Here is a 12,066-nt window from a genome sequence, read left to right as displayed (position 1 = left end):
GGAATCTAAAAAAAATTATACAGATGAACTTATTTAGAAAATAGAAACAGAGCCACAGACACAGAAAACAAACTTACGGTTACCAAAGGGGAAAGGGGGGTGGAGGGATAAATCTGGAGTTTGGGATTAAAATATAAACACTATTATATATAAAACAGATAACCAACAAGGACCTACTGTATAGCACAGGGAACTATATACTCAATATCTTGTAATAACCTGTAAAAATCTAAAAGAGAATATATATATATATATATATATATATACACGTATAACTGAATCACTCTGTTGTACACCTGAAACTAATACAACATTGTAAATCAACATTTCAAAAAAACTTTTTGAAGAGTAAATGTTTTAAAGCTCCCAAATCTTCCTAAATTTACCTATAATTCACTGCAATCATAATCAAAACCCCTAGTAAAATTTAAAACTGAAAGGCTAAGTCTAGATTTATCTGGAAAAGTATGCAAAGAAGAATCAGAAAAGTAACAATGACAGACTTGCCTTACCAAATATCAAAACATAGTACAATCTACACTGATTATAGAGTCACAGACCAATTAGAAAAACAAAAAAGGGCAGTTTACAGAAAAAATATACATCACTGGTCAATAAATACATGAAAAGATGCTTAATAAGTCATACTAAAGATATAAAACAATGGCTTCGATCAGGGGTTGGAACCATGGTCAGTGAACCAAATTCAGTTCACTGTCTGTTTCTGTGCAGCTGGCAAGCTAAGAATGTTTTTTATAAAAAAAAAAAATCAAAATAAACATGGTCGAAAGAACATCAAAATAAGATTATTTTGTACTATGTGAAAACGATATGAAATTCAAGTTTCAGGGTCCATAAATACAGCTTTGTTGGAAGGTAGCCATGCTCACCTGCTTATGTACTGTTTATGGTGGCTTCTGCATTCCGAGGCAAAACTGAAGAGCTGGAGAGAGACGGTATGGCCCACAAAGCCTAAAATGTTTACTATCTGGCCATTTACAGAAAAAGTTTGCAGACCCCTAGCTTAATGTGTCAAAGATAAAAAGTCTGATAATACGCAATGTTAAGCAAAGACGAGGAAACAAAATCTCTCAACCGCTATCGGTGGGAGCGTAAATCCGTACAACGCTTTTTGCGGACAATTAAAATTTTAAACGCTCATCTGCTCTGAGTCAGCTTTTATGGATGTAACCTGAAGATTCATTTGCACATGTGCACCGGGACTTAGTGACGTTCCTTGGTACAGCATTTTTTTAATAGCGAAAAGCTTGAAACAAGGTACCTTTCTGTCAGTAGGGGAATGGTAAACTAGACGGCCACATCATATAATTAAAAAGCCACTAAAAAGAATGAGGTAGTCTCCATGTCCAGATAAAGAAAAGGTGTTAAGTGTGATACAGTGTAGCAAAGCGTAACTCAGTGTTAATTCTGTGCCCTCACTTGTCTTAACAGTAACCAAAAAAGGATACATTTCTATGTTTTATACTCACAGAAGCTTCTGGGACAATAAATAAATAATGGCTACCTCTTAAGTTGAGAGACTAAGGGTCTGGGATCAGAAGGAAACAATTTTGCTGTATACCCTTCTGTCTTACATGCATTCTTTATCATAAGCATATTTTATCTCAATTTTAAACGACCTTGTGAACTAGGTATTTTTTTGTTTTTGTTTTGTCTTGTTTTGTTTTGTTTTGCGGTACGTGGGCTTCTCACTGCTACGGCCTCCCCCGCTGCAGAGCACAAGCTCCAGACGCACAGGCTCAGCGGCCATGGCTCACGGGCCCAGCCGCTCTGCGGCATGTGGGATCTTCCCGGACCAGGGCACAAACCTGTGTCCCCCGCATCGGCAGGCAGACTCTCAACCACTGCGCCACCAGGGAAGCCCAAGGTGAGTATTTTTATAATTTGGAATAAGAAAGAACTTTGTAAAGCAATGAAGTAATAGATCTGACTATGTAAAGACGTACAGAAACTATAAACAAAGTTAAAAGACACAATAGGTTGGGAGAAAATGTAATATGTAATAAAGGACCTGTGCCCATTATATACAGAGAACTTCCACAAATCTTTATGAAACAAAAACCAACAAAAATGAGGGGGGAAATGGATTACATTCAAACCTTTAGCTGGGGATGTCAAGGTCATCTAGATTCGACCTTGCCTTTCAGTCTCATCTCCTGCTGTTGCCAACCTCACCCGCTCTATGCTATTCACACCAACTTGTAGGTACTCAACTGTGCCAGGCAGTATCATGCCTCAGAGGCACTGCACATACCTTCCCTCTACCTGCAACATTTGTCTGTCCTTGTTTATGAATTCCTCATCCCTCAAGGCTCAGCTCAACCACCATCTCCTCTGTGAAGCCCTCCTAGACTCCCTGAAGAGAACTGACCACTTTTTTGTGCCCCTGGGGTAATGTCTACCTACCTCTATTAGCTATGTATTTCTATGTTGCCTTTGTTTGTCTAGATGTCAGTGTTCTCCACTAGACTCCACGATGGCAAGCCATGGTTTGTTTTTCTTTTCCTTCTGGGACCCAGCACAATCTTAGGACAGTAAGTACTTGGGAAACTTGGCCAGGGAGACGAAGGGGTTCTTAGCAAGGACACCGTCAAGGCTGCTGGCCAATGAAGACTCCCCATCCCACCCCCGCCCCTTGGAACTGCAGGCAGCCTTAGAAGTCTCAGAGGTAACCACAGGAGCAGTCACACACGGGTCTACCTAGGACCTGAACTGATTCCCACCTCCAGGGAATCGTTGTCATTCAGAGTCAAGGCTAGCACCCCAACCCTAGAACTGAAGGTGGCCAAAACTGGTGTCCTTAGGAAACACTTCATGACAGAAGAAAATCCAGGGCCTCGGGCTTCCCTGGTGGCACAGTGGTTAAGAGTCTGCTTGCCGATGCAGGGGACACGGGTTCGTGCCCCGGTCCGGGAAGATCCCATGTGCTGCGGAGCGGCTGGGTCCGTGAGCCATGGTCGCTGAGCCTGAGCGTCCGGAGCCTGAGCGTCCGGAGCGTCCAGAGCCTGAGCGTCCGGAGCGTCCGTTGCTCCGCAACGGGAGAGGCCACAACAGTGAGAGGCCCGCGTACCGCAAAAAAAAAAATACCTGCAAGTATGTGACATCAAGCATCAACCCTTTCTTATCTATGAGTAGTTATTATTAACAGCAGCATGTGAGAAAAAGAACTGGGGTGTCAGTGGACCAAAAGCTTAATGAGTCACTGCTGTGATGGGGCTGTCCAAAAATCTTATTTTGATTCTGGTTGTACTAACAGAAATGTGTGGTCTAGAATCCAGTATCCTGGTCACACCCCATCTGTGTAGAGCTATGGGCATTATGCTTTAAGAAGGGGCCCTGTTCATTTCCAAAATATACAAACAGCTCATACAACTCAATAATAAAAAAACAAACCCAATCGAAAAATGTGCAGAAGACCTAAATAGACATTTCTCCAAAAAAGACATACAGATGGCCAATAGGCACATGAAAAGGATGCTCAACATTGCTAATTATTACAGAACTACAAGTCGAAACTATAATGAGGTATCACCTCACACTACTCAGAATGGCCATCATTAAAAAGTCTACAAACAACACATGCTGGAGAGGGTGTGGAGAAAAGGGAACTCTGCTACACTGTTGTGGGAATGTAACTTGGTGCAGTCACTGTGGAGAACAGTATGGAGGTTCCTCAAAAAACTAAAAGCAGAGTTGCCATAGGATCCTACAATCCCACTCCTGGGCATATATTGGAGAAAACTGCAATTCAAAAAGATACATGCACCCCAGTGTTCACTGCAGCACTATTTACAACAGCCAAGACATAGAAACAATCTAAATGTCCATCAACAGATAAATGGATAAAGAACATGTGGTACATATTTACAATGGAATACTACTCAGCCATAAAAAGGAATGAAAGAAGGCCATTTGCAGCAACATGGATGGACCTAGAGATTGTCATACGAAATGAAGTCAAAAAGAGAAAGACAAATATGATATCACTTCTATGTGGAATCTAAAATATGACACAAATGAACTTATCTATGAAACAGACTCACAGACACAGATAACAGACTTGTGGTTGCCAAGTGGGAGGGCAGGTGGGAGACGGATGGATTGGGAGTTTGGAATGAGCAGATGCAAACTATTATATATAGAATGGATAAACAACAAGGTCCTACTGTAGAGCACAGGGAACTATGTTCAACATTCTGTGTAAACCATAATGGAAAAGAAAATAAAAAAGAATGTATACACGTATGTATAACTGAATCACTTTGCTGTACAGTAGAAATTAACACACTGTAAATCAACTATACTTCAATAAAATAAATTTCAAAAAAAAAAGAGGGCCCTGGCAGACACGTCAAACCATGGCATACACAACAAAGATGAGAAAACTAGGACTCCTTTCAAGGAGCTTAAGCCAATCCACAAAATTGTATATGCCTGAATTACATATTCTAAATCCAATCAATACCAGTTCGGATTGAGCTAAGTAGCAAATATCCCTTTTCTTTAAAGAGGGGGAAACTAAGGTAAGGGGTACCAGAATGAGTTAGCTCAGTGCTGGTTAACAACAATTTCATTTTTTTCTTTTTTTTTTCTCTTTTTTTGGTTACACAGTCCTACTAATCTTAGAAATCCAAGGCTCAATGCAATGCCTAATCAAATAATAACTAACTTTCCTTCTTTGGTCTTTAAATTATTCAGGATGGGTAATTCCTAAATAAAATGTTAACAGAAACACCTTCATGCTCTTTTATCTTCTTGCTATTCACATCTCATTCTATGTTCTAGACAGCTCTGGCAACAAAGACACCGAAGAAAATATTATTTACAGTAAACTTTATTTTCATTGATTTCACTTAACATAATTTCAAAGTAGGTCTGTGCTCTAAGATAAGCAGAACAACAGATATCCTAAATCTCATTAACAGATCTTTTTCACACTGTTCCTCTGAGTAGGGTACAGGGTTTCAGGGGCCCCAATGGCGACACCCTACATTTTATCCCTGGAGATTTTACCTATAGATTCAGAAAGAACAGATACCACCAACATACAAGAATCAACCTGTATGCTTCTACTATAGGAAAAAGCTCTTGTGTTACACTCTACCCACCTCTTTAGGGTTGTAATGATAATAACTGACTTTCTTCTCTGCAAAGTTGGGTTTTTTTGGTTTGTTTTTGTTTTAAGTAAAATGTCAGAATATGTGAAAATGCTGTACTTATTTATCTTAATATGCTAAAAATAGTGAAAATTTTAAAATTCTTCATGAGTCCAAGCTGGGCCATGACTACTACGGATGGGATTGACCCAACGCACTAATTCCAAGTTTGGCGACCATCAGCAAACTGTTCAAAGGAAACACATAAAAAAAACAAAAAATCAGATAAAGAACAGCACAGGCACTTGACTATTTTTAAGGGACTGGGACTCAGCAGGTCCCTCACAACTACATGGCGAGGAGGGGCCAAGGCAGAGCAAGCAGGGATGAACTCCCACCCCTGGAGGTGCCAAAGGAAGAACTCGTGAAAGGCAGTCCTGCACTGGGGCTTTGAAATCATACACGTGAGCTGAAGTTCCTAATCTAACAGCCAATAATTCAAAGATGAGAAAACAAGGCTGGAGAGACCAAGACCTCCCCAGTCAGGCAGGTCATCAGTGGTAGGTCTCCAGCCTCCCAGTTTATAGCTCTTGACCTTGGTCTATGCTGATTATAAAACATGATTCTTGACAGCATCATAACTATGATCAAAGTTGGGTAAGTAATCTTTTTCCAAAGCAGATTTTTTAAAATTCTATTTTGGGGGTATCTTTATTATACTTAAAGACTACATTTTTAAGAACAATCTGGTTTGGATTTTATAATTAAAGTTAATCACGATTGACGTTAAATAGCATTCAATCAGAATTCCCTTTCAGCAAAATTTTCAATAATAAAGGACACCTTACAACTAAGAAACATGGACCCCACGCTGAAAGTCACACGAACGGCTGCAGTCGTGGAGCTTCCTCCACTGCAGAAAGGGGCCAGGATGGACCAGAGAGCAAATGTGAAAACAAAATCCATTTCCAAAGTGAACGAATATACTTATTTCATTTTGACATTAAATCTGCTGTTTTTGCAGCCTTTCCTATTTGTATATGAATTGAAATCATTTCAGTCGATGCTCAGCATCAGATATACTGAAACAAGTAAAAATTTGAACGTCTAAAGTGTTTGGGGCATTAAACTAGAACTAGCAATAGAGCAGAGGGTACCTGGCACCTGCAATTAAGCCTGCAGGCATAAATTTTCCAGAGTGGTAGAATCTCATTCCCATAATGCCAGCCAAGGTTCCAGATGTAACTGATGAAAAGATAAAAAGAGTCAAAGATCACTACATCTTGTATGTTGGAGGATGAAAATACGGCCAAACTCCCACCCATCTTTCAAGGGCCCAGACCTCATACCTCCTCCTTCCCCGAGTCGGGGAGCTCCACAGCCAACCACAGTCAATGGGACCAAGTACAAATACTGGAGTCAAAGGCTCTCAGTGTCTGAGCCCAGCCTGCCTTTCCAGCCTCACCTCCTACCACTCTTCAGCCATAAATTTCTCCTAAATTGCTGTAAGAGAAAACTACATTTTTCCTATGCCGATGCTATTTACCCTGTGTGCTCTTAGGCTCTTCCCACTTGACATCTATTCAAATACCTACCACCTGCCATGCACTGCACCAGGTGCTGGGAACACAACTGTCATCAAAAAGATCTCTGCCCTAACGGCGTTTGGAGTTTGATAGGACTAACTTGAAAGAATCACACAAATAAAAACTCAGAAGTATAATCTGTGCTACAGGCGCCAATTGATGCAATACAAATAACGTGATGAACAGGGGATCCAGCCCATTGAGGGAGAAGGACTTGCTGAGAAAGTGAAGACTGAGCCGCGATGTGAAGAGTCGCGATTAACGAGCTCAAGGGGAGGAAAGCACATTCCAGGCAGAGGGCGTAATATACACAGGGCCCTGCGGTGAGAGGGGGCTGCTAGACGTGGTGTGGCACAGAAACCGAGACTGAGGGAGGAAGAGGGCCACGGCCTACAGAGCCTCGAGGGCCACGGGACGGACTGTGGTCTTCTTCCGAAGAGCAATGGAAAGCCATTAAAAGATATTACGCAGAGGAATACATACAAAGAGCTGCATTCTGAAAATATAATTGTGGCTGTACCATAGGGAGCAAACTTCAGGGAAAACAGAGAAACTGTTTTCAGGGAAAACAGAGAAACCAACTGAGAAACTTCCTCGGGAATGCAGGCAAGAGGGGGGCTAACTGGGGCGTGGACGGTGGCCGTGGAGGTAGGGAAGGGGACAGCCTGGGATACGAGTTGCAGGTAGTGTTGACAGGACTTGCTGATGAATCAGACAGAGATGGAGGGGAGGAGAGCAATGGAGACCCAAATGGAGGGAGGACACCAGGAGACCAAGCGTGTGTGAGGATAGGAAGCCAGGTGTGGGCAGATGCCATGACACAGCTGAACGCTTTCAAGCAGGCAACTGGACACACGAGAGTAAAGCTCGGAGGAGAGAGAAATTTGTGAGTCATTTGCGTATTGGTGGTAATTTAAGACCTGGGCTTCAACCATATTGCCAAGTGAGAGAGTATAAAGAACATTAAAAGTGCCAGGTTTTAAGAACCTTGATATCTAATGGTTGAAATGGAAGACAGCTCGACAAAACAGACAAAAGGGAATCAGAAAATAAAAAGGAAAAACAAGAGAATGGAAAATGGATTGGTGTACTGTGCTGAGAACAGCTAAAAGGCCAAATAAAATGAGGACTACGAAGTGTACGCTGAATTTTGAAACACACAGGTTCCTGGCAGCCTCAGGGAGAGCTATTCCCGTGGACTAAGGGGCCAGAAGTGGAGGCCGAGGTGGGTTGAGAATGTGAGGCGAGGAAGTGAAGATGGGAGTGTAATGGATGTTTTTTAAGAGAAGTTCCTGAAGAGGAAGCAGAAGGGCAGCAACTGAAGAAAGCAGTGGGGTCACGAGAGGTCCTTTTTTTTTTTTTTTTAAATGGGTGAGAGATGAGCACATCGGAGCATCAATGGGTGGGATCCACCTGAGAGGCAGGATACGAGGAAGGGCTGGCATCAGTGACGGTGTAAAGCTCCGGCGAAGGCGAAGCAGTAGAGACCCAAAGCCTGGTGGAGGGACCAGCCTTGGAGACAAGAACCAGGACAGGGGAAGGCTTAGAGGCGACGGCATGAGGGAGTCTCCACGTGACGGCTGCTGTTTTGTCTTCAAGTAGATGGTGAGGTTGTTCGCTGGGGTGTCAGAAAGGGGACAGAGGGGCCTGAGAGTAACTCCGGGGCTGCAAGAGAGCCGCCGAGCAGAGCTGAGAGCTGGGCGCTTCCTCCTTCCCAGCCCAGGCCGACTTGGACAAACCGCTGTGAGACGCCCGCTCCCCGTGAGGGCCAGAACTGCGTGTTTTCTCATCCTGTGGGTTTGTGGGGACAGCGAGGGGCCCACACACCCAGCAGGGTGTCTGACACAGGGTGGGGCTCAGGAAAAATGCACCAAAGCCACCCTGATAAGTAATCTTCCCCTCCCCGCGCCCCTCACCGTCTGTGCTGCGCATAGGACACGGCAGCAGCCCCAGTCACGTTTTATGTCCCCGGCGAAGGTAAAGCCTCCCTGAAGGCAGGGCCTACATCTTACACACTTAGTTTACATCTAAAAGGCGAACAAATGATTTTCAAATGGGAAAAATGCAATACTGATGCAAAGCTAACCCAGACACGTGGTCCTTCAGTGACGCTCAAGCAGATGGTCTTCAGCGGGGAATCACAATGGTTAAGAGACACATGCCTGCCTTACGCAAGTTTAACACTTATTTCACTGGGTAAATCTACATTCATGAGGTATGAAAACCTTTCCATATTCTGTCCATAAAAGATAAGTAGAAACCAGCACAAGACGCACCCCCCCCGGCTGCCCTCATTTCAAAACTTGCCTAGGACTTGGCAGAAGCAGTAAAACCGTCGCAATGTGAAGAACCTGTCACATCCCACCAACCCAGGGATGCGTCAGGGAGACGCTGAAACCGACATACCTAAGAAAAGCCAAATGTTCCTTGGATCCTGAGACAGCTGATAGGCCCCGAGGCCCGCTAATCCACCGAAGAGGAGCCCGGCAGCCAGGGACGGGACACTGCCTGCAGGGAAGCAAACACACAGCTGCACTGCAATGGCAGACACTCATCTCACTGACAGAATCCACCAGACCGCCCTCCCCTACAGAGGAAAACAGCAAAGAGAACGTTTCTCAACGCGGTCCAGGACCAAGGCATTCTCAACGAGGAAAATGTGTGGGGGAGTTTGCCATTTTACCAGAGAGGTCAGGGTCGTACCACACGGGTCCTCTCTCCTCTAACAGGCAGGACACTTCCTCCCAGGGAGAAAGGGAGGGCTCCGAGCCAGGCCTTTTTAACCCTGCAAGGACTGGAACTCTCCATGGGCAGGACCTTGGGCTCATCCCCAAAGGAAAGGGAAAGAGGGTCAGTGAGTTAAAAAATGACCTGGAGAGCAAGAATTCTGGTGTGTGTGATGGCAGGGGGGATGCAGGCAAGGAGTGGGGTGGAAACAAGCGTGTTCGCTGACACACCTGTGCCTGATTTAATGCGGAGACCTCAAAACTGCTTCTGCGAAGACTAGAGGTTTCCTTCTACTTGAAGAGCAGAGATGGCCCTCTGGGGTCAAGGCTGATGTATGGCAGGTGATGATAATAACAATCTACTACCATCCCTAACCGGTATCTTTATCTAAAGAGTCAAAAACCAAGTGACTGGACAAGAAGCCTGGTGTCGCTCGGCCGGATAACCGCAAAGGCAAGTGCAGCTGCAGGGCTGATAATTCGCCTGCACTCCAGCGAGAGGGCCTAAAGCAAACCTGACTCCAGTAAGACTGCAGTCTGAGGACCCTGGGGACTCACTCTTCACCGGGAATAAGATTTTAAGCGGTTAAATAACTACAAACCGTACCTGCTCTTGCATAGCCAATGATCCCGCCGGAAGCAACCAGTGCTGCGTAGCCAAAGCCGATCCAATGTATAGGCACTCTGAAAACGGAGCAGTGAGAAATCGGTGCTAACCGTGTTAAAAACACAAAAAACAAACGAAACAGCATGGGACCATAGAATGGGATCAAAAAGGTCACCATTCCAGAACCATCCTATCACTGTATAAACGCAAATAAATCCCAGAGAGGTTAGATGGCTTGCCTAGAGTCAGTGGCAGAGCTGGGACTCAAACACAAGTCCCTGGCCTACACGTCCGTATCCTCCCACAGCCCAAGCTGTCCAGCAGTCTTGGCTCAGCGCCCTTTTCAGATGATGAAAGAAACTCTGGTTTTGAAAAGCTCCTGACTATTCCACCCCCATTTCACTGGGCACTTACAGTGGGCCAGAGTCCTTCTCCATTGTTCTCTTTCACTCTGTCCAAATGGAAGATCACACCAGGCCTGCACCTGCGGAGGAGGGGCTGGATCAGAGGCAGTTAACAGCACAGCTCGCTAGCAGCCAGGAAGCAGTGCGTCCAAGTTCCAGCTCCAGCCCCTTGGGAGCTAAGAAGAATGGGCAAGCCACCCAACGTCTCTAAGCCTCAGTTTCCTTCACCGTACCTACGCTGAGGATAGCAATGGTACAAATTTCCTAGGGCTACTATGGGCATTAAATGGGATAATATGTAAAGGGGCTTTGCACAAAGTAACTGCTGAACAGATACCAGCCGTTCTAGTAATAACCTAAATTCTAATATAACATAGGCCCACAGGACACTTCACTGACCAGCTCCGTACAGTTAATGAGCTAATCTCCTCAACACCTAACCAAATTATAACTAAACTGGAAAGTAAACACACCTCCTGTGCCCTTAATTCAAGTATTTCAGTCGCCCTTTCTGGGGGGAAAGGGTGCTGCTTTTCACCCCTGCCCGAAGAATTGATTTCAATGCTCAACATCTGTAAAGTTTTCAGATGGTTATTTAACTTTGCATCACTCATAGTTATCGTTAGATGGGGCGCGAGGAGGGAGGATGAAATATACAAAGCCCAAGTCATAATTACGTAGAACCCTACACCCTTGGCAAATCAGGGTGTAACTCCTAATTTCTTAAAGAAATGCATCTGGTATCCAACGAGACTAAGCTTGAAAATACATAACCTCTTCTGTTTAAATTATTGTCTATAAGGGGGGGGGGCTTGGAATTGTACCACCGTCATTAATTCGACGTAACACTGAGCCACCGAGATTTTTAAGGAGATGGCCCAATAAAACTTCCAGGAAACTAATGACCTCGACGCTACCTCGGTAAGCATCTGCCTCAGGAACTCAGGGTCTCCGCAGGATTCACAACCCACTTTAAGGAAAGCAGGAAACGAGGGACTACACAAGCACCTACCACGCAGCCTAAAGCCGCCGCCTGGATCCGGAGGACGAAGAGCAGGCGGCAGCAAAGCCTCTCAACTCATTTCTAAAAGTCAAAACAGGTGTAAAATAATAGTAATAATAATTCCAAAGTACACGAACCTCCTTCCCAAAGGTCTGCACTCGCCAACGAGGGTGCACACGCCTACGAGCCAGGAGTCGCTCTCCTGCCGGAAATGTCGCAGCGCTTTCTCTGAGTCCGAGGGCGGGGCTTGGCACGGGGCGGGGCTAGAGGTAGAGGTCGCGGCGCTCCGGGCGTCCCGGGGGCAGGGCATGGGGCGGGGCTTGCGCCGGATAGGCCGGCGCGTGCTCTTTGTCCCCGGGTCAGGGAGTCGCCGAGCGCTCCTTGTATCCGGGGAGCTGGGCGTGGTGCCGGCCGTCCAGCACTCGTCCCAGATCCAAGCCAGCCTGGCCTAAATCCGGAAGCCCAGGCTTGGAGTCTAGTTTTGCAAGAGGCCTTTGCGAGCTGGGCCAGGTCTGCGGTGAGGGGGGGGGGCTGCCACCGATGGGGGTGAAGGGCATCCGAGGCTGGATTTTGAAGGACTGCATCAACAGAGGGCCCTATTACCAGGTGTCAACCAGATGCAG

The 12,066-nt window shown here is 45.3% G+C and overlaps 1 protein-coding gene across 2 annotated transcripts in view; it reads right to left on the bottom strand.

Annotated features, from left to right (window-relative positions):
* Positions 1 to 11,692, bottom strand: part of SYCP2L (synaptonemal complex protein 2 like) — a 166,364-nt gene extending 154,672 nt beyond the window's left edge. The window contains exons 1-6 of one of the 2 annotated variants that reach the window (XM_027128358.1): positions 11,581 to 11,692; positions 10,451 to 10,520; positions 10,037 to 10,113; positions 9,110 to 9,211; positions 6,275 to 6,362; positions 4,838 to 5,364 (exon numbers count right to left, since the gene is read on the bottom strand). In XM_027128358.1, the coding sequence (XP_026984159.1) occupies positions 5,310 to 5,364; positions 6,275 to 6,362; positions 9,110 to 9,211; positions 10,037 to 10,113; positions 10,451 to 10,473 (345 nt within the window). In that variant the 5' untranslated portion in view covers positions 10,474 to 10,520; positions 11,581 to 11,692 and the 3' untranslated portion in view covers positions 4,838 to 5,309. Of the gene's footprint in view, positions 1 to 4,837; positions 5,365 to 6,274; positions 6,363 to 9,109; positions 9,212 to 10,036; positions 10,114 to 10,450; positions 10,521 to 11,580 lie in introns of those variants that run through there. The other variant, XM_027128359.1, reaches the window with a different exon arrangement.
* Positions 11,693 to 12,066: the final 374 nt, after the last annotated feature.

The sequence above is a fragment of the Aethalodelphis obliquidens genome, unplaced genomic scaffold (genome assembly GCF_003676395.1).
Source record: "Aethalodelphis obliquidens isolate GAN/ISIS:26980383/991018 unplaced genomic scaffold, ASM367639v1 scaffold34, whole genome shotgun sequence".
Taxonomy (NCBI): domain Eukaryota; kingdom Metazoa; phylum Chordata; class Mammalia; order Artiodactyla; family Delphinidae; genus Aethalodelphis; species Aethalodelphis obliquidens.
The sequence above is the reverse complement of the archived record's forward strand: the minus strand, read 5'-3'. Positions and strand labels throughout refer to the sequence as shown.